The sequence below is a fragment of the Corvus hawaiiensis genome, chromosome 13 (assembly GCF_020740725.1).
Source record: "Corvus hawaiiensis isolate bCorHaw1 chromosome 13, bCorHaw1.pri.cur, whole genome shotgun sequence".
NCBI classification, from domain to species: domain Eukaryota; kingdom Metazoa; phylum Chordata; class Aves; order Passeriformes; family Corvidae; genus Corvus; species Corvus hawaiiensis.
The window spans coordinates 17154412-17176230 of record NC_063225.1 but is presented as its reverse complement, the minus strand read 5'-3'; the positions used below and the strand labels follow the sequence as shown (position 1 = coordinate 17176230).

Genomic DNA, 21819 nt, shown 5'->3' with positions numbered 1-21819 from the left:
GTTCTTTATTTCATAGTCTCATAGGTTTCTTGAAGGCAGAGTCCAAAGGGGGGTTTCATTTTAAAGCCAAGCAGCAACAGCAGGCAAAAATAGCTTCTTCTATATGCTCCATCGATTTTTCCTCTCATAAGTGTGGATTATATTAATTGACCAATAAGATTAACACACAATTCTAGTTTTTCTTTTCTGAACCTATCCTGGTCTAATTCTAACAATCATAAGCCTTACACAAGTGTTACATAGGTATTACACAAATTTGCATATACAGTTTCTATCAGTTCTTATTGTTTATGTGAACACTCTATCTAAAAAATGTGAGCAGTATAATTCTATACTTTGTCTAAAGTAAAGAATTCTGTGAAAAGGTAACACTGCTGCAGCAAAGAACTGTATGTAAGGTCTCTGCTACAGCTTTTTGATGTTTAAGGCACTTAGCATATATTTCTACTGAAAGTTAAAAATCTGTATTTCTATTTCATTTTGGTGTGGCTTCATGTATCTCAGCTTGTCCAAAGGTTTTCGTTCAATCCCTGTGCTTTGGCTTCCCTCTGGGCCTGAGTCCAGAGGAGCCTTCACTCCAACACCTTAATACAATAAAAATGTGTTTTTCTGCTTTTAGGTTAAGCAGTTCAGTTTTTAAATAGTTATTGAAAGCTTGTGAGAGTATCATCCCTTAGGAATGTGTTTGTATGCACTTGAACAGAACTGTAGCTGTGTCTGTGCCTGACTCAAACCCCTTCTCTCCTTAGGATGGTTCAGTATTGCAGAGTGTTGTGATAGGGTCTGGAGCTATCCAGACTGCAGTGTGGATCCCTGAGGTTGGAGTAGCTGCCTGCTCTAACAGATCAAAGGTGAGACAGAAATGTTTGAACCTGAGTGTTTTCTGGCCCCTCTAGAAACCAAGATGCTTGGTGATAAATCAATGGAGCTGAATGATCCTGCTTTGTGAATTTTTAATTTCTAATGTATCATACGACTGTTAAACAGGACGTGTTGGTGGTGAACTGCACCTCAGAGTGGATCTCTTCCAATCACGTGCTGGCGACGTGTAGGACTGCACTGAAGCAGCAGGGAGTTCTGGGCTTAAACATGGCTCCGTGCATGCGAGCGTTCCTGGAGCGCCTGCCCATAATGCTGCAGGAGCAGTATGCTTATGAAAAGGTAGGAGTAATGCAAATGTTTAACATTCGTGTCTGACATGAGGTCACTGTTTAGATCTCAGCTGGTTTCAGTCTTTCACCAGAGAACCCAGAAGACTTTCCTACGTTCTGCTTGCAAATATCTTTCACTATTCTCAAAGCCAGTAGTCTCCTAATTTGAAAATACTTAAAATATTAGAAAAACTTTGATTAAGCAGGGAGGAAGGTATTGTTCTACAGGACTAGCTTTGAAGGACTTATATTTTAAATTGATAAATGTGTGTTTCTAACTCTTCCCTTTCTCTTCCTGCTGCCCTCCAGCCACATGTGGTGTGTGGGGACCAGCTGGTTCACAGCCCCTACATGCAGTGCTTGGCATCCCTGGCCGTGGGGCTGCACCTGGACCAGCTGCTCTGCAACCCCCCTGTGCCCCCTCACCACCAGAGCTGCCTCCCTGACCCCTCTGCCTGGAACCCCACAGAATGGGCCTGGCTCGAGTGCTTCTCCACTACCATAAAAGCTGCTGAAGCCCTGGCCAAGGGAGCTCAGTTCCCAGAGTCCTTCACTGTTCCAGACCTGGAGCCTGTTCCAGAGGATGAGCTTACTCTCCTGATGGTAAAAGTTGATTTATTGTCTCAACAGCCAAGTGTGTTGCTACTGAGCATATGGTATGATGCAGTTAACATCTCTGAACTGTAAAGATTTATATTTAGCAACATAAGCACCAGCAATAAATGTAAGCTTATTTTTTAATTAACAGGTTGGAATATACTGTCAAGATTGCTCTGTATGTGTGTGTGTAATGAGTGCAAGTCAGTTGCATGTTAAAATACAAAACAACCCGAAACTGTGACAGTAATTTTCATATGTGATAGAAGTAAGAAATGTAGAGCTTTGTTAATGGTATTTTAAGAGTAGCGTTTTGTCACATTCCTACACCAAATTATTTTGCTAGTGTCAGTTTTCTTCATGACTTGTTACGTATAGCAAACCAGAAATTTTTGGTTAAGAATTTTTTATAAGCAAGCTTGTAACATTATAAGCTCATATTTGCAATTGAAATTTCAAAAAGCCCTAAGCATCAGTAAATAGAAAAAGATTTCTTTGTCGTGAATTACGTTTTTTTTTCTTTGATTTGGATTGCAAGTCACGGATAACAGTGTCATTGCTGGTCTGCACACATTTGTTCTTATTGCTAAATTGTTTGGAACAATTTAAATATTGTTCTTAAAAAGGAAAATATGTATTATGTAACAGAAAAATAATGTGCATCTCTTGAGCTGAATGTGGTAACTGTGGCTTTTGCTGTGTAGGATAACAGTAAATGGATCAATGGCATGGATGAACAGATCATGTCTTGGGCAACATCAAGGCCAGAGGTCAGTAAAATTGATGGTTTGGAGGGTATTTTATTCCTTTGAAACATGGCAAGCTTTTGAAAGTACTCTTGTTCTAAAGCCTCCTTTCACGCTCTTCCCTAGGACTGGCACTTGGGAGGCAAATGTGACGTGTACCTGTGGGGAGCAGGACGGCATGGGCAGCTGGCAGAGGCTGGCAGAAATGTCATGATCCCAGTGGCAGCACCTTCGTTCTCCCAGGCTCAGCAGGTGATCACTTGAAACCAGCCATGATTTCATCACTTGCCGTCTATTATTTGTACGCCTTGTCAAAATCCCTAAGTGTCTTTGCAACTTGTTTGAATTTACTGCAAGTATTGGAAAACATAGGTTTCACTAGAAAGGAAATATTAAATTATTTGACAAATTCAAACCAAGAAGCCACTGAAATCTGACAACACAGAATTATTTTATATGAGCATGATTTGATAGCAATTGCACAGCTTTCACATAATACGTATGGCAGTTTTGCTTTCTGAAATAACACTGGCCTGATATAATTACAAAGTAAACAAATTAAAAGGAAGTGGAGCACTTGTAATGCAGGTATTACAGCATTGCTGCATTTAGCATAGAATTTATTACATTTCCTTCATATCTTTCTAACCTAGGTGGTTTGTGGTCAGAATTGTACTTTTGTCATTCAAGCCAATGGCACCGTTTTGGCTTGTGGTGAAGGGAGCTATGGGCGACTGGGACAGGGAAATTCCGATGATCTTCACGTCTTAACTGTCATTTCAGCACTACAAGGTAAAGCTGTTGGTTTGAAAGGAATCCAGTGAAGGAGTACAAATAACCATTTTGGTAGTATAATTATGTGTGCTGATGCTCTTCTCGCAGATTTACGCATGAAAATATTGTAGTTTTTAGTTAAAAATTTAAACAAACAAACAAGATCTTTGTATTTCCTTAAGATTTCAGTAGTAATATGTTAAGATTTCTTAATGTTAGGAAAGCTTCAGGGAAAAATGTTGGCTCACATTAGGAACATTTAATTCCAAAACTAATGGCAGGATGGAAGCCTGAGTTCTCCATGAGAAAACAAAGGTTTTGTTCAAAATAAAAGTAAATTAATTGCTATAGAAAGAAGCCTTATTGTGGTTTGTTCCTTTCCCCTGACTTAACTAGCTGCCACAAGGCCCACTTGGATAAATGTATGTTAGCATCTATTGTAAGTTATGCTAAGCTTTGTTTTCTCACTTCTCTTTGACAGGCTTTGTTGTAACACAGCTGGTGACCTCCTGTGGATCTGATGGACATTCCATGGCTTTAACAGAAAGTGGGGAAGTCTTCAGCTGGGGAGATGGGGACTATGGCAAGCTGGGCCATGGGAACAGCGACAGACAACGCAGGCCCAGGCAGATCGAGGCTCTGCAAGGAGAAGAAGTTGTGCAGGTTGCAAAATATTTTTGTCTGTTTGAAGCTGCAGGCCTGGGAACCCAGTGCTGTATAACCGCACAAAAAACAGGCAACTTCTTACTTCTCTGGGGTTTATGAACCAAGGTGGTGATTTCCAATTAAATGAAGATATTAATTGACAGTTAGTACTGGAAAGGACTAAAAATAGAGCATGGAAGAAAGAGGTGTTTTAAAGACGATCCAAATGCAGACATGATTTATAAGCTTCCCTTTGTCCTTGTCAGGTGACTTTGACGTACAAAACTGGTCACCAAGACCTCCTCCTAAGTACTAACAATGCACAAAGCCATATTTGGTTTTGACTGGAGGTTTCTTTATAAAAAAATTAGATAATCACACATCAAATTCTTCATGCAGATATCCTCTGGTCCCCCTGCATAACATTACCATTGAAAAGGATAAGAGATGAGTTGCTGGAGAAATCATTAATACTAAAATGTCTGTATTTTTTAGCTCTTTAAAAAGGAATATAGTTTAGAGTTGAAAAAGATACTATATATTTATATATACACGTAATAGTCAATATAAACTTCTACCCAAATCTAAAGTGTATGTAAAAATAATGCTTTCTTTGCTTCCAGATGTCCTGTGGCTTCAAACACTCAGCTGTGGTGACAGCAGATGGCAAACTTTTTACGTTTGGAAATGGTGATTATGGTAGACTGGGGCTTGGAAATACTTCCAATAAGAAACTTCCAGAAAGAGTGACAGCGCTGGAAGGTTACCAGATTGGCCAGGCATGGTTTATCTCAAATTAGCAATGTATCTTAGTTTAAAGCTCATGTTTTTAACATATGTAAGTGTTCAGCTGTGGGTTTTAACCTTGGTGTTCATTTTGATTATGATGGCAGAATTTGACTATGCATCATTTTTAAAATAATTACTTTCCTGGCTCTCTTGATTTTCTTTCTGCAAAACTGGCCATGATTTTAACATTTCACAGTTTAGGCATTTTTAAGCACAAATTCATGAGATTTTCTGTATTTTTAAGCAAGGAACACGTGTGGCATAATACTATCCTTTGGTTCTGTGAGCTAAGAGGAAGCAAGTGTTGAAAAAATACTACTGTGGTCCTAAGTGTATTTAAAACACTCTAATAAACAATGGAAGTTTTAGTGGTTTTACAGGGATAGTTATTTTTAAAACACAATATTTCTTCTTAAAGGTAGTTGGTATGTTTGAGTTAGTAAGTCAGCAAAAGCAGTGGTGATAACATTATTTCTCTCCCCCAGGTGGCCTGTGGTCTCAATCACACTGTGGCTGTGTCAACAGATGGCTCAATGGTTTGGGCTTTTGGAGATGGAGATTATGGTAAACTTGGTTTGGGAAATTCCACTGCAAAGTCCTCACCACAGGTTAGATTACTGCGGAAATGATTCTTTGCATAAACTTTGCGTGCTGTTAAAGGTGTTGCACAGTGTTGAGAGTGGGATTTCCAGAAGTTGTTATTCATTCCATGCTGATGTTATACAACCTGGCACAAGTAATTCTGATGGCATATTATGTTGAGCCTAGTACTCTGAAGAATTTCATGTAAATCATGGTGACTGTATCTCAGTAGCAGTACAAATAGTGAAAATCTGAGGTTTATCTTAGAGAAGAGAGATTTCTTCTTTTGGAAAGTGGGGAGAAGGTTGCTTGCACACCCATCTACTTCTTCCCATGCCACTCCACCTCCTTCCCAGAACAAAAGAAAGTATTTTGAATCACTGTACATAGAATAAGGCGTTAATTCATTGAAGAAAACATCTGTTTATGTTCCCTGTATTTATTTCCAAGTGTTAATTAAAATGATCCTACAATATGTGTGCTGCACAGTGGGAATAAGAAAATTTCTTTTCTGGAAGCAGGAGTTACAGATTAAATTCACGTTTGCTATCTGTTTATGTCCTTGTAATACTATAACTGGTTTTCATTTCACTTTACCCCATAGAAAGTGGATATTCTTTGTGGAATTGGAATAAAAAAAGTTGCCTGTGGAACTCAGTTCTCTGTTGCACTGACGAAAGATGGTCACGTTTATACTTTTGGCCAAGGTAAGATAATCTGCTTTTTGGACATTTCCATCTATAAAGCTTGTGTATATATTGCAAGTGAAAAGGAAGAATATTAAAATATATTTCTAAGACTGACCTAATGCTACTTTTTAGACACATGCTGATATAATCTAAATTTGGAAACTTCAACAATGTAATTTTAACGTGCACCTAAAATCCAGATTCGTAGCTCTGTCTCGTTTGATCTCAGAACAACCTTTCATTTTACTACTTTACTTTTTGAAGAGCATTTTCCTAAAACTTCATTGAATTTCACATATCGAAAAACTTCAAAATTTACATTGTCTACTTAAGCACATACCTACTCACGTTTAACAGTCTGGGTGGGAGGATTTCCATGTGCGCTGAATGAAAGATGCGGAAGCCTCTCAAGTCAGTTAATTCACGTTTGTTACCAACCCATACGTGTAGATCTAGAGGTCGTGGTTTAGTAGAATTTGGTCTTGTTTCAGACTGAACATGGACGTGACAGCTTTAGCAGTATAAATGAGCACTGGAGGCAACACTGCTTTGCAGGAAATACCCACGCCCTTTTTCCCTAAAGGGTTACCTTTGCGTCCCAGTCCCAGGACTGTACAGAATTGATTTCTGCCCCTCCCTTACTTGTGCCTGTAGTGAAATACCCCCTGAGTGTTGCTTGCCCCTGGAGCCTTGTGCTTGCCCTTGCAGATCGCCTGATCGGTCTGCCTGAGGGCCGTGCCCGCAACCACAACCGGCCGCAGCAGGTACCAGTGCTGGCCGGGATCTTCATCGAGGACATCGCTGTGGGAGCCGAGCACACGCTGGCCCTGTCCTCCACAGGGGACGTGTATGCCTGGGGCAGCAATTCTGAAGGCCAGGTACGTCCTGTTCCCTCTGCTCCTGACCTCCGGGAGCCTCTCACTGTACTTGACACATGTGCCTGGCATAGCTTCCTTTTGGTGGAAAAGAAAGCTTTTATTGTCATGTTTCTGCTTCGCCCTTCAGCATGGTTGTGTTTTAGTCAATTTCCATTATTTTCTTGTTTACTCTCTGTGCTCTTTCGTGGTAGCAGTTTGGGAAAGCACTCAGAACATGCTACCCAAATTAATCCAAGTGTTTTAAAAAATTGCAGATTTTCTCCTAATTATTGAGCTGTCTTCAATTCTTTCAACATGAAAAAACTTATGGTTGGTGTCAGTCAGATCTGTGAACTTTTTAGATGCTTTTCGTAATGAAAATATAAATGAACCTTTTGAAAGGAGTGGTGTTTTTTTTTTTTTTTTTTTTTAGTCAGTACATGCTAGAACAAAAATGGCGTTTAAATAGCACAGAGGAAATGTAGGAGCTTTGTTGTCTGTGTATGAAAGACTGCAATACAGGACTTAGCAACATGGATCAGTTCCTCAGTCTGGGAAAGATTTTTCCAGAAGTCTCCAGCTGTTTTCATGTCTCTTTGATACCTGGATCTGTTGCTCCCGTTAGGTGCAGATGCAGTATCCTGTCAAAAATAAAAGATGAAAAAATATATGTATATGGTAAATATTCTTTATCACAGTATATGCTGTAAAGAAATACCATTTTTTACCATCTTCTCTCACTTTTTGCTTGGAGAGTTTTAGAAATATCATCAGTTGTTGATTGTTCCCTTTTGTCAGCTGGGGCTGGGCCACACCAACCACGTGAGAGAGCCCACGCTGGTAACGGTGCTGCAGGGGAAGAACGTGCGGCAAATCTCAGCTGGCCGCTGCCACAGCGCTGCCTGGACAGCTCCCCCTGTCCCACCTCGAGCTCCAGGTGAGCAACTGAGATCTTGTGCAGCCTTTTCTTTAGTCTTGGTGTCTCCTGGGGTGTGAGTGCAACAAGAATTTCTGAACATTTGGGACAAAAGTGGTTTTGTTTTATATCCATACTTTGTTTTTTATGATATCCCAATTATCTTACTCTCAGTTTGGCTTCTGTTGTGATTTAACCCCAGTAGGCAGCTGAGCACTGTGGAAGCTAGTGCGAGGAAAATCAGCTTCGTCCCAGGCAAAGCAATACAGATCCCCTTTCTCAAACAGTGCTTTGTTTCTGTTTCTGTGGCAGGTGTTTCGGTGCCTTTGCAGCTTGGTTTACCTGATGCCATTCCACCCCAGTATGGGGCACTGAAAGAAGTGAGCATTCATACAGTAAGAGCGAGGCTGAGACTGTTGTACCATTTTTCTGACCTCATGTACTCTTCATGGAGATTACTTAACCTCAGTCCCAATAACCAGGTAAAATTCCTTTTGAAAAAACTGACTTGGCTGTGTTGTTCTACTAGAGAGTAGAACAGTATATCTACCCGATCTGGATGGACCTTAGTAATAGGCTCTGTAATTCTTTTGGTAAAAAAAATTTTTAAGTAAATAATTCCGGAATAAAGCAAACTTCGTGAAGGTATTGCTTTACATTCTCACTTATGCTATCACTGACATGTCAGTGTTCTGGTTTCCAAAAGTTTACTAGCCTCAAAATTAATACCAAAAAGTGCTGACCTGTTTCCTGAAACATTGAAGTGCCAGTCATTGCTATGAAGGGTTTTATTCTGCAAAGAATGGAATGAATATCCTTTATTGATACGTTTGTTCTCATTCCTGTTTTATTGCAGAACAGTACATCTCATTACAATGCTGGAACGTGGGGAATAGTGCAGGGACAGCTGAGGCCCTTGCTGGCGCCACGGGTGTACACCCTGCCCATGGTGCGCTCCATAGGCAAAACCATGGTGCAGGGCAAGAACTATGGGCCCCAGATCACTGTGAAAAGGATATCCACCAGGTCAGTGCTGCTTTCACAGGCCTGTGAATACTGATATTTATGCATTTCTTTCTGTTTTGGCATTCTGAGCTCTCTCTGTAGAGCTTTGTTGATCAAGTTAACAATAATCAGTAGCCTTTACATAATTATGAGTTACATTTCTGGCTGTGTCCCTTTCCCCCAAAGGGGTCGGAAGTGCAAGCCAATTTTTGTACAGATAGCAAGGCAAGTGGTAAAGCTGAATGCATCAGACCTTCGCTTACCCTCCCGTGCCTGGAAAGTGAAACTGGTTGGAGAAGGAGCTGATGATGCAGGTGGAGTGTTTGATGACACCATTACAGAAATGTGTCAGGTACGTCTGTGAGTATTTTGGAAACATGTTTTAGTAATGTATCCCAGTCCAGTCCCAGGAAAAAAAACATTATAGTCTGACATGAAGTCAGGTCTTGAAATAAACATGTCTTTATTACTTAAAATCATCATGCCATTGATTCTGCCATTTACTTTCTCTCAGTGTTTCATATTAATTTGTAACGAGTAATCATCACTGTAGTGAAATACTCTTGTCTTGTAATGCTATAATGTCTTGATAGTTCTGTCATAGGTTTGCTTTCCCTCTTTCTAAGAATGCTTTTTTCTTGTTAATTTTTAAGGAACTGGAAACTGGAATAGTAGACCTGCTTATTCCTTCCCCAAATGCTACAGCTGAAGTAGGCTACAATAGGGATAGGTAAGTTGTCCAGGACTTGCTTTTATTGCAGATGGTAGTGGGTGAAAATCAAAATCTTCTACTGACTCTTTTGTACCAAATGATGAGACTTCATGATTGTCTCTAGTATATTTTTTCCTTCAGGTTGTGATATTATTTCATTGTGGAGGGAGGGCATGGTTTTCACATGGGCTTGCTGGATTGGTGATGGTAGAATTCAGAGTAACATCAAGATGCCAGGCTTTGTGCTCAGGAGTTCTGCCTCCCTCAGCCCTCCAGTGTTTTAACAGCTAAAGATAATAATCTTACTTGGGCAGGCCTTGCTGTTAAGTGTGCTGGCAGTTACTGTTCCGTACTTAGAAATGTTTTCTCTTTTGCTTCTAATAAGTAGCATAGAAATAATACTCTTTTCACTGCTTCTTTGTCCCGTCAGGTTTCTCTTTAACCCTTCAGCATGTTTAGATGAGCATCTGATGCAGTTTAAGTTCTTGGGCATTCTCATGGGTGTAGCTATTCGTACGAAAAAGCCATTAGATCTTCATTTGGCTCCAATGGTCTGGAAGCAACTCTGTTGTATCCCACTCATCTTAGAGGATTTGGAGGAGGTAGATCTGCTCTATGTGCAGACCCTCAACAGCATTCTTCACATTGAAGACAGTGGGATTACGGAAGAAAATTTCCATGAGGTAAGATCAGAAAGTCTGCACTTTTAGGTTTATTTTGAAAGCAATTACTTTATCAGATTGACCTTCACATCAGTATTTATATAATTTCAATCTCCATTCTTGCGATAACAAGCACTTTGTGTGTGTTTAGAATAGTCTGTGATCTTACTATACATAGTTCTAGGTGACTTATAGTAAAATGCTGTACTTGGATCACTGGAGTGACTTGTGCTTTTCCTGTTTCGCATAACAGATGATTCCTTTAGATTCTTTCGTTGGCCAAAGTGCTGATGGTAAAATGGTTCCCATAATCCCTGGAGGGAACAGTATCCCACTTACCTTTTCAAACAGGAAAGAGTATGTGGAGAGGGCAATTGAGTACAGACTCCATGAAATGGACCGGCAGGTAAGAACCTCGTTGTGGCCCGGCCCTGTTGTTAGTGGGAGCAGGGGGCGATTTGTGCCTATTTCCATTACAGTTTATTCTGTGGTAAGAAAAGCTTGGCTTTCTGTATCTTTCTGGGTCTCCATGTCTTTTCTTCACCCACAAACTGTTTTGGCTCTTTTTTAAAATGTAGTGCTGTTTCTTCCTCAGTAATTGTTCAGTTGGCAAAAGAGCACTAGAAATCAGAGCTGGTTTTCCATCTGAGTAGCCCCAATTGAGAAAAAAAACCTGCGATTTTGCATGCTGGGTACTGTAACTGGGCATGTGAACAACACAGAGACTGGCTAAAGTAAATATTACTGACAATCATTTGTTTAACTTGAAACTGTTTCTCTTTTGTTGTACCACAAATCCTGCAAATATTTCATGGTATGTTGTGGGAAGTGCTCATTACCTATTTGCATAGTTCTGTGTATGTTGTCATTTGAGTAGTGACCCTTGTGAAAGCAGTATTCTAATTTCAAGGTAAAGATGTCTGTGTGATATTATCTGCGTTAGAAAACAGCTTCCTCATCAGAGGTACCAAATCCTAAGTCTTGCAGAACAAGTACAGCATTCTCACCATACATCTGAGCTGGAACAAAGCCTTTTCTGTATTTACACAGTTTCTTGGTTTAGCCATCATTATTTGTGCTGCCAGCTTGTAATTTTTTTTAAGTAGTTCTGTTTTGGATCAGAACATGTTGGTTAATGTTTAATTACAGTTAAAAATAGCTGTAATATTCTCCAGGATTTTGAGAAACAATACAGCCCTTGCAGGGGCTGTGTGTGTAGGAAGCTGTATTTGGCAGATACTGGTAATTCTGTATCTCAATGCCATTTCTTAGCTGGGAAGTTACTTTTTGTTTTGGATGGTCCAGGAAGTGACAGAGATCAGGCACTTCAAACATCTCTCCCATTTTTGGCCAATAGGTGGCTGCTGTCAGGGAAGGAATGTCTTGGATTGTTCCCGTTCCTTTGCTGTCCCTTCTGACTGCTAAGCAGTTGGAGCAAATGGTCTGTGGAATGCCAGAGATATCAGTTGAGGTTCTGAAGAAGGTTGTTCGATACAGAGAAGTTGATGAGCAGCATCAGCTGGTGCAGTGGTTCTGGCACACCCTGGAAGAATTTTCAAACGAGGAGAGAGTTCTTTTCATGAGGTTTGTGTCAGGAAGATCTCGATTGCCAGCCAACACAGCTGATATCTCTCAGCGATTCCAAATAATGAAGGTTGATAGGGTAAGACACATTTTTGTTATTATTATTGTTATTGTTATTTGCTCTCTAGTATAGTCTGTGCTTTGGCACTAGGAGACAATTTCCATAACTGTAAATTTACAGAAAAAGTATGGGATAGGATATGCTCTGAATTAATAAACTCAAACATTTTGGTTGTGTAGAAGGATATAGGCTGCATGAATTACATCTTAATTTCATTGGTGCAATTGGTGACTAGAGATCAAGACAAGAAACAAACCTTTGTCTACTGTAACTGTTCCAATCTCTCTTCATTTAGTAATTTTCATTCTGTTTTTAATTTCTTGTAAGTGGCAACATATGACCACTAGTGAACTCTTAATGTTTTAAAGCCACTGCAATGAGTTTACAGTGTATTATTTTACGTACAGGGTGCATTCATTTGGAATTACTTTGGGGTTTTGTGCAGTGAAAGCACGTTTTCTGTGAACAACACGAACCAAAAACTTGACAAAATCTCAGCTAACAGTGGTTTGTCTGTCGTCTTTGGTTAGGTGTCTCTCAGATTGCCTTATGTTAAGACACACTACGGTATGTAATTTGAACATTGTTTGGTATCTTGCAGTGGGCTGCTGAACAGCAGTGTAATCAGCTTTCCAAAAGGCTGAATTCCAGTAGTGGGTTGAGTTATTTACAGAGTAAGTGATACAGTAGTTTTAGATATACTTGAAACAAGGATGAAACAAATGCTGTAAACAAGGGAGGTTAGTCTGCTGCTTAAAAAGAATTTGAGATAGAGTATGCAAATGATAAAGTCAAGGGAGGGAAGGAGCAATGAAATGTGGATATGTTGCATTTTTAACTTCATTCACAACTTACCAGTGTCTCACCTTTTATCCATTTCCACAGCCTTACGACAGCTTGCCTACCTCACAGACTTGTTTCTTTCAACTGAGGCTCCCACCTTACTCCAGTCAACTAATCATGGCAGAGCGTTTGCGCTATGCAATCAATAATTGCAGGTCTATAGACATGGACAATTACATGCTCTCCCGGAATGTGGACAATGCAGAGGGCTCAGACACAGATTATTAACATTCTGTGAACAAAATCATCTTCCTTTTACTACAAATAGTGCCCCAAGTCCAATTCATCGTTGACATAATTTTTCAGTAACCATAGATGTTTTAGGAGCATAAAACCAGATGTTAATAGATGGTGGCCACATTTTAGTTACTCTAAATGTAACAAAAATTAGATGTTTTTATTTTTTTGTGATTGTAAAAAAAGAAAAAAGGAAAAACAAAACAAAAAAAAGTATGATTGGTAAGTTTTTTCTCCTTTTTTGGTCACTTTTGATAAGTTTGCATGGAGACATTTTGGTGCATTTTTGTTGGGAATAGTACATTTGTAAGCCCTCCCAGTGAACATGAAGAGTTGTACATTGTGTATAATTGTTCATTAGCCAGGACAGTTTTACATGAATATTCACATATTTATTTTGTTTTAATTTGAATTGCCTGTGCAGGGTTCCTTATGCAGAGAAAAATAAAGCAAATTCAAGAATTGGTTGCTTGTATGCATTTGTGAACTGTGGTTGGTTTACTCAGTCTTCATACTTTTGTATTTTGTTTCAGGAAATTATAGTCTTACAGTGTTTAGACAGGGTGTGACATTTGAAGCATCTTAAAATGTTTATCCTGCCAGACTCTGCTGTGTAACCCCATGCTCTGCATTCTCTTGGCCTGAGGCCCTGCTTTGTTCAGGTGTACTGCTGTTCATTCCTCATGCTGCAATACAAGTTCATGTTGTGCTTGGTTCCTTCTTGCTTTTTGTTTAAACATTTTGCTCCTCCAGAGTAGTTGTTGGCAGTAACAACATGCTGCCACCTTGATTCAGAAAACTTTAAATCTTTTGAGCAAAATAGTAATATTTTTTAATAGACACATTGATGTAGTTGATTCCTGCTCAGAGTATGAAAAAATTAAAATGGAATTGACAGGGTAGTAGTTGAAGCTGTGGATTTTATTCACATTTTTAGCTCTGCCTTTGGTCTCATTTTGTTGCAGTGATTATGATGATCAGCATGGTTTGGCTTACACTGTGATTGATGTTCCTGTTTGGTTAGGGCAGCGATGTACTGCACAAAGAAATCCCTGCTCTGTGCCTTAGGAAAGTGCTGGGCAATAGATGATTGCCCATTGTCTCTATAAAAGACATCATTGATGTCAAGCTCCAAATGCTGCTTGGTGTTCAGAGCAGGACTGACCTGGGTGAAGGAACAGGGGAGAGTTTGTCCCCAGGTGAGTCAGAGCTGCTCTGCCCCCATTGTCCCCCAGCCTCTTCCTCCCTGAACTCTTTGGGAAGATGCTGTAGGGACTGAGGGCTGGTGAAAATGTTTGTTAGTGTCATCTCATGTGGGGCAAGACTGGTCCATCTGAGTCTGGAGTGTAGGGTAGAAATTTCTGTTGTTTTCTCTCCTGTGTTTGTTGTATGTTAGCAAGGACTAACTGGGAGATTTTCTGATTGTCCGAGACTGAGCTGCTGTATTGCTGCCAGCTGACAGTGCTCAAAGGGAGGGATAAGCTGTAAAAATGTGCAAATCTGGGTTTTATCTGGTGAAGTTCTCTCAGTTAGGACTAGTTGTTGGCTCCTGAAAAAGGCTAAAGATTTTTAGCTGTGATGAAAGACCGCACTGCAATGTGAAACATTTGAGGGGGATCAGCAGTTTGGGGGGAAGGAGGGTCTCAGGCCTCTGAAATCATGCAGACTTGGTTTCCTGCCTCATTGTGTATTAGATTCCAAATTGGACTGAGATTTTTGGTGTCCCATCACTGTGTTGTGGGGATGTCTATTCACATCTTGGCCTAAATTTATAGGTGTAATAGGTAAAAAATACAGTATATAAATAAATGGGGAAACTGCTGTATTAAGTCCTGTGTTACTGCCTTCTACACCTCAGTGATGTGTCTGACTTAGTGGCACCGATTTGTCAGCCTGTTTCAATCAGCTCAGAAAGTAATAGAACAGTGCCTAAATATGGCAGTTTTATATGGACCATGCAGTTGGCTTCCTGGATAATGAAGATCTTTTTAGAGGCAGTTGACACTGAAATGAGAGGATGTTATTTAAAGGATTTTGCTTGATGGAACTTTAATGGCTTGGAACTAAAACCACAGACGTGTTTCCATCCTTCCATAATACCCTAAGTATGGTATAATTATTAGTGTGGTCTTATTAGTAGTATAATACCTAAGTAAAATGTTATCATTTTCTATACTCAAACTTCAGATTGGATTGTGAAGTAAGAAAATTCATTATTGATGCTGAGAAAATATATCAACACAATCCTGTTCAGACTTCACCATGTCATGAACAAATATCACCATTCAAGGAGGGGAAGAGCAAAGTAACGAGTTAGAGCATTTCTATACAAATAGTCAAAGAAACCAAGTAGGGAGTGTTTCAAGACCCTTTTTAGCTCTATAAAAGAAAACTAAAAACCCAAACAAACCACACACCCCACAAAATACCCTGCCCCCCACAGTCCTTGTAGAAAACTGGCAAAAACGCTTAAGTAATACGTAGACAGATGCACATGTGCTTTTATATCTCATAGTTACTTGAAAATCTGTTCCTGTTACACCTACAGAGACGTGTCTTCCACCACAGAGTGCTGGGAGAGCTGGTTGCACGAGGAGGTCTTTGCTTACTGCTGTGACTGTATAAATTCCTACCTTGTTTTGGCTTGTCAGCAGTGTGTGGAACTGGTGTTGTGTATCCAAGGTACGAGTTGTGTCAGCTTCCCAATTTCCACATCACAGTAAGTTTGTTCAGCTCAGCAATGTCCTTTCCAAGCTGTCAGTGCTGGCTGAGGATTGCTGTTTGTCTTTGTCCACACTTCCAGTTTTCTTCCTTACTTTGTGGTGTATAAGGGCCCTACTTAAACTTTAGGAATGAGTTAATGAAATACCAGTTTTACAGTGTCATGCTGTTAAATATCTCTATGTAATGAAGATGCAATAATTTATTTTCCTCATTGGTTTTCTGGGTGATCGTTTCTTACGGATGCTCATACTGATCATTTCCTCTAGAATTGCAGCATTGTTTGACAAAGTTGCTGTAATGCTGTGATTTATTTCTTAGCTCAGCCAAATTAGAGAGTACCAAGGATATCTGTGGATCAATTAACCAGGATGGGAAGGAGAAGTAAGTATATTCAGTTATGTTGAGAGCTGTAAAGTCCTCTGGTGTCAGATTTTGTAGATGGTGGCATAGCATCAAAAGCATGTAAAAAAAAGTTTCACTTCTAGGTAGCAGTGCAGCGTTATAGGAAAGGGACAGCCTTGTGCTTTGGGATGAAAATAGTTACTGGTTTTGTACTTTGCAATGAGAAATGGGTGTTCATATAGAGCTGGCCTGTGGTGTGTTCCTAATTTAGCATTTAAAGCTACAGGCTGTTAGTCACTGTCTTTTCTTGTGGGTTAGTTCTCTGAACTAGCATTTGTTCGTATTGCACTTCCTTTAATGTCAGCTTTACAAAATAACTTGGTGTGTGTTATATGATGTAAGTACATCATACAGAGGTTCAAACTGTGTTTTGTGTGCCTTGAATCCATGCTTCCCTCATTTAATAAAAAAGCCTGGTGAATTAGCTACCGCTGTTAATCACTGAGGCAGTGCTGGTGGTCAGCACTCTGCTTTTGCTAGAAAGACCTTTCAGGGAGTAGTTATTCCCCTTAGTGGATGGAACGACTGTCTGGATATACCCTTTAACAGAAGTTTGTTAATCACTCTTGCCCTGAAATTTGTGAAAATCCTACAGTGACTCAGGCTCTCTCTGCTGTGGCTTTATGCCCTTGCTATTACATAAGAAGTCTCCAGTCTGAACCTTGTGACTCAGTGGGAAGCTTTTCCTTAATGTTTGTGTTCTCAGGTCCCTGAGTGAGTCACTCTGCCTCAGTTTACTCTGTGTGTTTCTTCCATGCAGTCAGGTGAACCTTGCCATCAAACTTACTGCACCTTGTCATACTACTGTTAAACTTTCTTAAAACGTCCATAAAATTTATTGAACTCATCAAATTATTTGGCCTCAATAAACACATTGCTGCTTCCCTCTTCTGAGTGAGGTGCATCTGCAACAGGAGGGTACCAGAACTGCAGTTTTCAGCAGGTCAGGCATTTTGTGACAGCAATGCAAGGTTTTCCAGTTTCAAGGAATAACAGAGAACAAATGTTTTTGTCCTTAAGCCTGACCAGGAGGAGATGCATGCCTTTTCCCAGTATACCCTTTACAAAACAACCATTTGTTTGGACTTGACCAGAGCCCAGGAAAGTAGCCACAGTTCATTGCTACCAGAGTGAGGTAAAATACCCACACTGATTATTTTAATGCACTTAGAGCTGAACCAATTTTCTTGATGCTTTTTCAAGCTTTTTTTCTGGCTTACTGTCGGGGATCATGTTAGCACTTCTCTCTGCTCTCAGCATTACTGAAGGACACTTCTGCCTGACTCTCTCTAGTCCAGCTTGTGTTATGTTGCGGCAGAAATCCACGTGGAGCGTTCGCAGTGATGCCCCATGGAGGGTCACTGCCTCCAGTGTGTGGTCAGTGATCCGCACACAGTTCTCCAGTTTGAGGCTCTTCAGGTTTGGGCAGTTCTTGAGAACCTGCAAAATGCAGTCATCTGTAACGTGGCCACATCCAGAGAGGGTCAGAGACAGCAGATTTGGACATCTGAAAGCAGGATGGTGACAGGTGAGGTGGGAGAAATAAATCACAGAGCTTGGAGAACCAAATAGCATCAAGAATAAATATGAAGGCTGAAAAAATGCCTCCTCTTCATCAGGAGGGGCAACAAGGCACAAGTAGGTGAGTGCATATGTAAATCTTAATGTTCAGCTTTACTAAAGGCAAAGCTTGCCTCCTTTGCTTTTTCTGTTGGTAGCAACATCTCCAGCTCAGCTGGCAGAGTGCACAGGGGGATGTGGAAGCCTATTTAAGCTGTGGCTGCACTGTTTTCTCTTAAGGAGTTGGATGGTGCTGAGACCCAGTAGAGAGGAGATTCATTTCAGGATGAAGTGGAGGACTGCTATGCAGACATGCTGAGCATGAGCAAGTAAGGCACTCCCACTCTTCATTTGCAGGAATTATGGATATGTTTTTTCTCCTTCAGTTTACTCAATAGGTGCTAGCTGCTTCCTAAAGAGTGTTGATGTTTGAACCCCACACAGCTCTTAAACTTTGCTTTGAATCACTGAAACTGGTAACTCTGTTGTTACAAACAATGATGCAGCAAATGAAAAAAGCTTTTTCTTGCTGCTTGGGTAGCCCTGAGGAAGTACAGGAAAGGCCTGTCCCCAGTGAGGTGTTGATGATGCCCAGGAGCTGTCCTGGAGCAGCTGCTGAGCTCAGCAGGGTCCTGTGCAGCAGCCTGCAAACCTGTGCTGTGTTTGGCTCCTGGCTCAGCCCCCTCTCCAGGCAGTGGCAGTTCAGCATCCACCTGTTCAGCTAAATAGAGCATCTGTGGTAACGTTGCTCTTGTGAGACCTCTAGACAGAATTTTTTTCTTTTAACTCTTCTGTTAATGAGCAGTTGGAGAAAAAAGCTGGCAGGAGCAAGAAAGGCTCTAACAGAATAAAACCACTTCAAACTCAGGGAGAAAAGCTGGATATTTAATTTGCATTTTTCTTTGTACACAATGTTAGGAATTTTGTTTGACTGGGAATGCTTTCAATAGGTTGCTGTAAAAAGGGGCAGGACCCATTGTAGCCACAGGTGTGCTGATCCCTCCTTAATCAGATTTTTATCAATTGTTCTAGAACAGTTCAGAAATTTGGTACTTGCAATTTAATCCCTGTTTTGAAGCTGCCGTTCAGTCCTTGTTTTGAGATTGCGCTGCTGTTGGCTCTCATCAAGACACTCTCTCCTGTCAGTATCACATAATTTGTTGGCTTTTTTTGGTGGTTGTTCCAAAGCTGAGGGCTGGCTGTGGCACAGGACCCTGTGTCAGGGGAGGCACTGCCCTGGCCCTTGGGCTCTGCTCTGGGACCAGGGCCAGCCCTGGTGTTACCCACACATAGAGCAGGACTGGCTCTAGCCCAGAGAGCCTCCTCCTGTAACTGCTCTGCTCTTTCCTCAGAGCTGCCTTGCAGCAGCAGAGCTGTTACAAGAAAAGCCGTGCACCCAGAGCTGCTTTTCCATGGTGGCATTTCTCTTCCCTTACTGTAGTTCAGAAGCAGCTAAAAGTTTAAACGTTAGTGTAACAGCAATATTTATTTCTTAGACTGAATTAAAGCTGGCATTTAGTAACATGTTTAATGAACAACGTGGTTGTTATGAGGTGTGTTCACTGTTAGAAATCAGGATTCTGCTCCAGGCACCCCCCAGACACTGCCAGAATGGTGCAGTTCAGCTGAGCAGCAATGTGGGAGGCAGGAGTGCACTTTCCTGTATTAATTACCAATTCTTAGAAAAAAAGAAGGAAAAAGTAGGCTTAAGGAAAGTCTACATGAAGTATATACACTATTGCCACTATAAAATGAACTTAATATTACACTAAAATTGTTAAGGCAAAGCACTCATGTACTTCATTTCAGGCAGGTGCTATGTAGTATTTGAAATAATTCTCACTTCACTCAAGGCAGTTACTGCACACTCACACCCACAGAACGTACCTGTTGCAAACGTCTAGTAAAAAATCACTGACAGTGTTCTCATGCCTGTTACAGAAGTCTTTCTGGAAACTTTTTTTCATCCAGTCCTCAATGTTACACACCTTGACTCTCTCTGAATACCAGCAGATGGATAAGTATTTTAAAGCAGGTCCCAGGAAGAAATTATCCTTCTTTAGTTCCACTGGAGAATGAAAGTTCAACAAAGACCACAGTAAAGGATCCTGAAACACTTCTAGCAACTTGTGACATGTTTCTGCTAAATTTTTCCTACTGTTTTTGTCCAGAAAGGAAAAGAGATGCAAAAGGCATTCCTGGTTGAGCTGGGTTATGTGCATAGCCCCGCAGCAGTGGCAGAGTCTCTTGGCCTCATGGAGTAACAGCAGTGCTGGAGGGGGCTTGCACTCACTAGGAGGTTGTTGCACATATATGGTTGTGGAATGGGGTTTATTTTTGGCTAACAACTGGTGCAGAAGCTCAGAACAGAGAAAGGAAAAGAACCATGTATGCAGCTTGTGCTTCCCTTTGTCCAAGGGAATGGAGTGGGCATGTACAACTTGACACTCATGAAATGCTTCCTTAAAAGGGATTTTTTTTTTTCCCCCGTTATAGATTCTCCTGAAGCTAAGTGAAGCTCTTGTTCCGAGTTGCTGGAGAGGGGAGTGGGACTGTAGCTACAACTGCCACGCATATCTCTGTCAGTGCTTCCCATTTGGGAGATTTTGCTTTCTGAGCAGCAGTTTGGTTTTGCAGAGTACACCACTTTTAGTCTCTATTTGTTCATTGATTTTCTGAAGTTGCACATTTGGTTCATGTTCAAGGATTGTTACATGGATAATGGAACTTCCAGAGTTTTTTAAAAGGAGCTGAAACATTCTCTGGGTACCTTGAAGTGTGCACAGTCTGCAGTTCAGTTTACAAGCCTCAGAGGTAGGGGCTGTTTCCTGCCCGCTGTTATTTGAGGCTGAGCTGTGCTTCTATAAACAAAGCTGGCTGTGTCCCCACCTTCTGCAGGAGGGAAGCAATGACACAGAGGCAGCCACGCATGGAAACAGTGAGGCTATGTTTAGTTCCTTGTGGGTTTGTGCTTTTAGTAGAGGTCTTCTATTGGCTTGAATTTTACAAGTTGGGCTGTTCTGGTTTTGCAGGCTTAGTTCTGTTACCATAGAAACCTTTTTTCCACCCTTTGGTGGAAAAAGGAGATATGAAAGTGGTTTTCTAGGTAAAAGTATTTGTTGTACAGTAATGGGAGAAAGTGTAGCAGAAAGTTGCTCCTAGAAGCAAAGCTACAGCAAGGACAGGTTGAAATGAAAAGCAGTAAGCATCCCTTCAACTTTCCTGCTTGTGAAGCAAAAATGCTTGAGCTGAAGGTATTTTATAGTTACCTTCTGCCTGGTGACTATTTCTGCCTATAAGAGAAATAAATACATTGAACAAATCCATAGAAAGTAACAGCAAACAGCACTGGGGGAGTTTTTCATATGGCCTGCACACAGATAGGAGTTGGGAGACTTTATGTACCTATGGCATTTTAATTAGGAGTGTTTTAATACAGGACAAGGATCAGTGGGACCCAATTTTATACCTTTTCCTTCTTACCCTGAGAATGCAGTTTAAAATTCAACTCTGAAAAACAAGATCTGAAATTTATTTGCAGTCTGTAACAATTGTAGCTTCTTAGCTCGAGGAAGTGCTTGACTAACCTGTGTGTCTGAACACAGCTGGCATACACAAAGAAATGGCAATTTGTTTTGCTTCATTCTTTAGTTAGTAACTTCTTACTTTATACAGTAAGCTGTGTTTAACAGTTGCCAGCCTTTTTGGTTTAATATCCTGTGTTATTTAATATTTTTCTTGAAATGATAAGGAGATTGCTGTTCCTCCTCCCACCTCAGAAACAGGCTCTGGACAGTGCCACGAGTGCTTTATGAAGCCATGAAAGGGACAAGAAGATTTCACATATACCAGGTAAGGCAGTCACAGGAAAACAGCAGCTGAAATGGTGTGCCTGAGATGTTGTTCCTCATTCTCACATTAGCATTTTCAACTCTCTCTTACCTTCTTGAGCAGGTTTAAACAGTTGAGACTTCTCAGAGTTATACATACAGGAATACTATTTTTAAAAATATTATTTAAAAAAATTAACACATCAACCATCCAGCAAAATTGAATGACAAGGATGTTAGGATGAACTCTTGCCAGACAGAGGGGACACACCACAATCTGACATAAAAATTAACAGCAGTTGGATGACAAGGCCCATGAAAATGGAACGGCAGGTCCTCTTTGGGGTTAGACACTAAGTGTGGTAGAGGTGTTACAGAGTTAGGAACACTGCAGTTGCTTTATTTTGTTTTCCCCAGAATAAGGTACAATACTCTGCCATTTGCGTTCAGAGG

The 21819-nt window shown here is 40.6% G+C and overlaps 2 protein-coding genes across 12 annotated transcripts in view; one reads left to right on the top strand and one right to left on the bottom strand.

Annotated features, from left to right (window-relative positions):
* Positions 1-13325, top strand: part of HERC1 (HECT and RLD domain containing E3 ubiquitin protein ligase family member 1) — a 101855-nt gene extending 88530 nt beyond the window's left edge. For all 10 annotated transcript variants that reach the window (XM_048317525.1, XM_048317531.1, XM_048317534.1 and 7 more), the window contains exons 59-78: positions 750-851; positions 988-1161; positions 1461-1754; positions 2453-2518; positions 2621-2746; positions 3148-3286; positions 3750-3931; positions 4537-4692; positions 5188-5310; positions 5889-5991; positions 6682-6851; positions 7629-7767; positions 8059-8228; positions 8603-8772; positions 8938-9103; positions 9405-9481; positions 9894-10146; positions 10379-10531; positions 11483-11788; positions 12656-13325. In XM_048317525.1, coding sequence (XP_048173482.1) covers positions 750-851; positions 988-1161; positions 1461-1754; positions 2453-2518; positions 2621-2746; positions 3148-3286; positions 3750-3931; positions 4537-4692; positions 5188-5310; positions 5889-5991; positions 6682-6851; positions 7629-7767; positions 8059-8228; positions 8603-8772; positions 8938-9103; positions 9405-9481; positions 9894-10146; positions 10379-10531; positions 11483-11788; positions 12656-12841 — 3255 coding nt within the window. In that variant the 3' untranslated portion in view covers positions 12842-13325. The remainder of the gene's footprint in view (positions 1-749; positions 852-987; positions 1162-1460; positions 1755-2452; positions 2519-2620; positions 2747-3147; positions 3287-3749; positions 3932-4536; positions 4693-5187; positions 5311-5888; positions 5992-6681; positions 6852-7628; positions 7768-8058; positions 8229-8602; positions 8773-8937; positions 9104-9404; positions 9482-9893; positions 10147-10378; positions 10532-11482; positions 11789-12655) is intronic.
* On the bottom strand, positions 6845-21637 carry FBXL22 (F-box and leucine rich repeat protein 22). Of its 2 annotated transcripts, XR_007206547.1 has the most exons (3): positions 19424-21637; positions 15484-17483; positions 6845-7471 (listed from the first exon to the last, which is right to left on the bottom strand). XR_007206547.1 is itself a non-coding variant. In XM_048317539.1 (2 exons), the coding sequence occupies exons 1-2, from the start codon at positions 19756-19758 to the stop codon at positions 17144-17146; spliced, it is 675 nt and encodes a 224-aa protein (XP_048173496.1). In that variant the 5' UTR covers positions 19759-21637; the 3' UTR covers positions 14871-17143. The 2 variants fall into 2 exon arrangements, 1 of the variants encoding a protein (XP_048173496.1); XM_048317539.1 differs by lacking the exon at positions 6845-7471 and having other exon boundaries at positions 14871-17483.
* Positions 21638-21819: the final 182 nt, after the last annotated feature.

Bases quoted from the DNA above. Each gene is read 5' to 3' on its own strand.
- FBXL22 (XM_048317539.1), bottom strand. From the start codon at position 19,758: ATGCACATAACCCAGCTCAACCAGGAATGCCTTTTGCATCTCTTTTCC. The intron at 17,484-19,423 runs GTACGTTCTGTG...TCCTGCTTTCAG, and splicing joins TTACTAGACGTTTGCAACAG to ATGTCCAAATCTGCTGTCTC.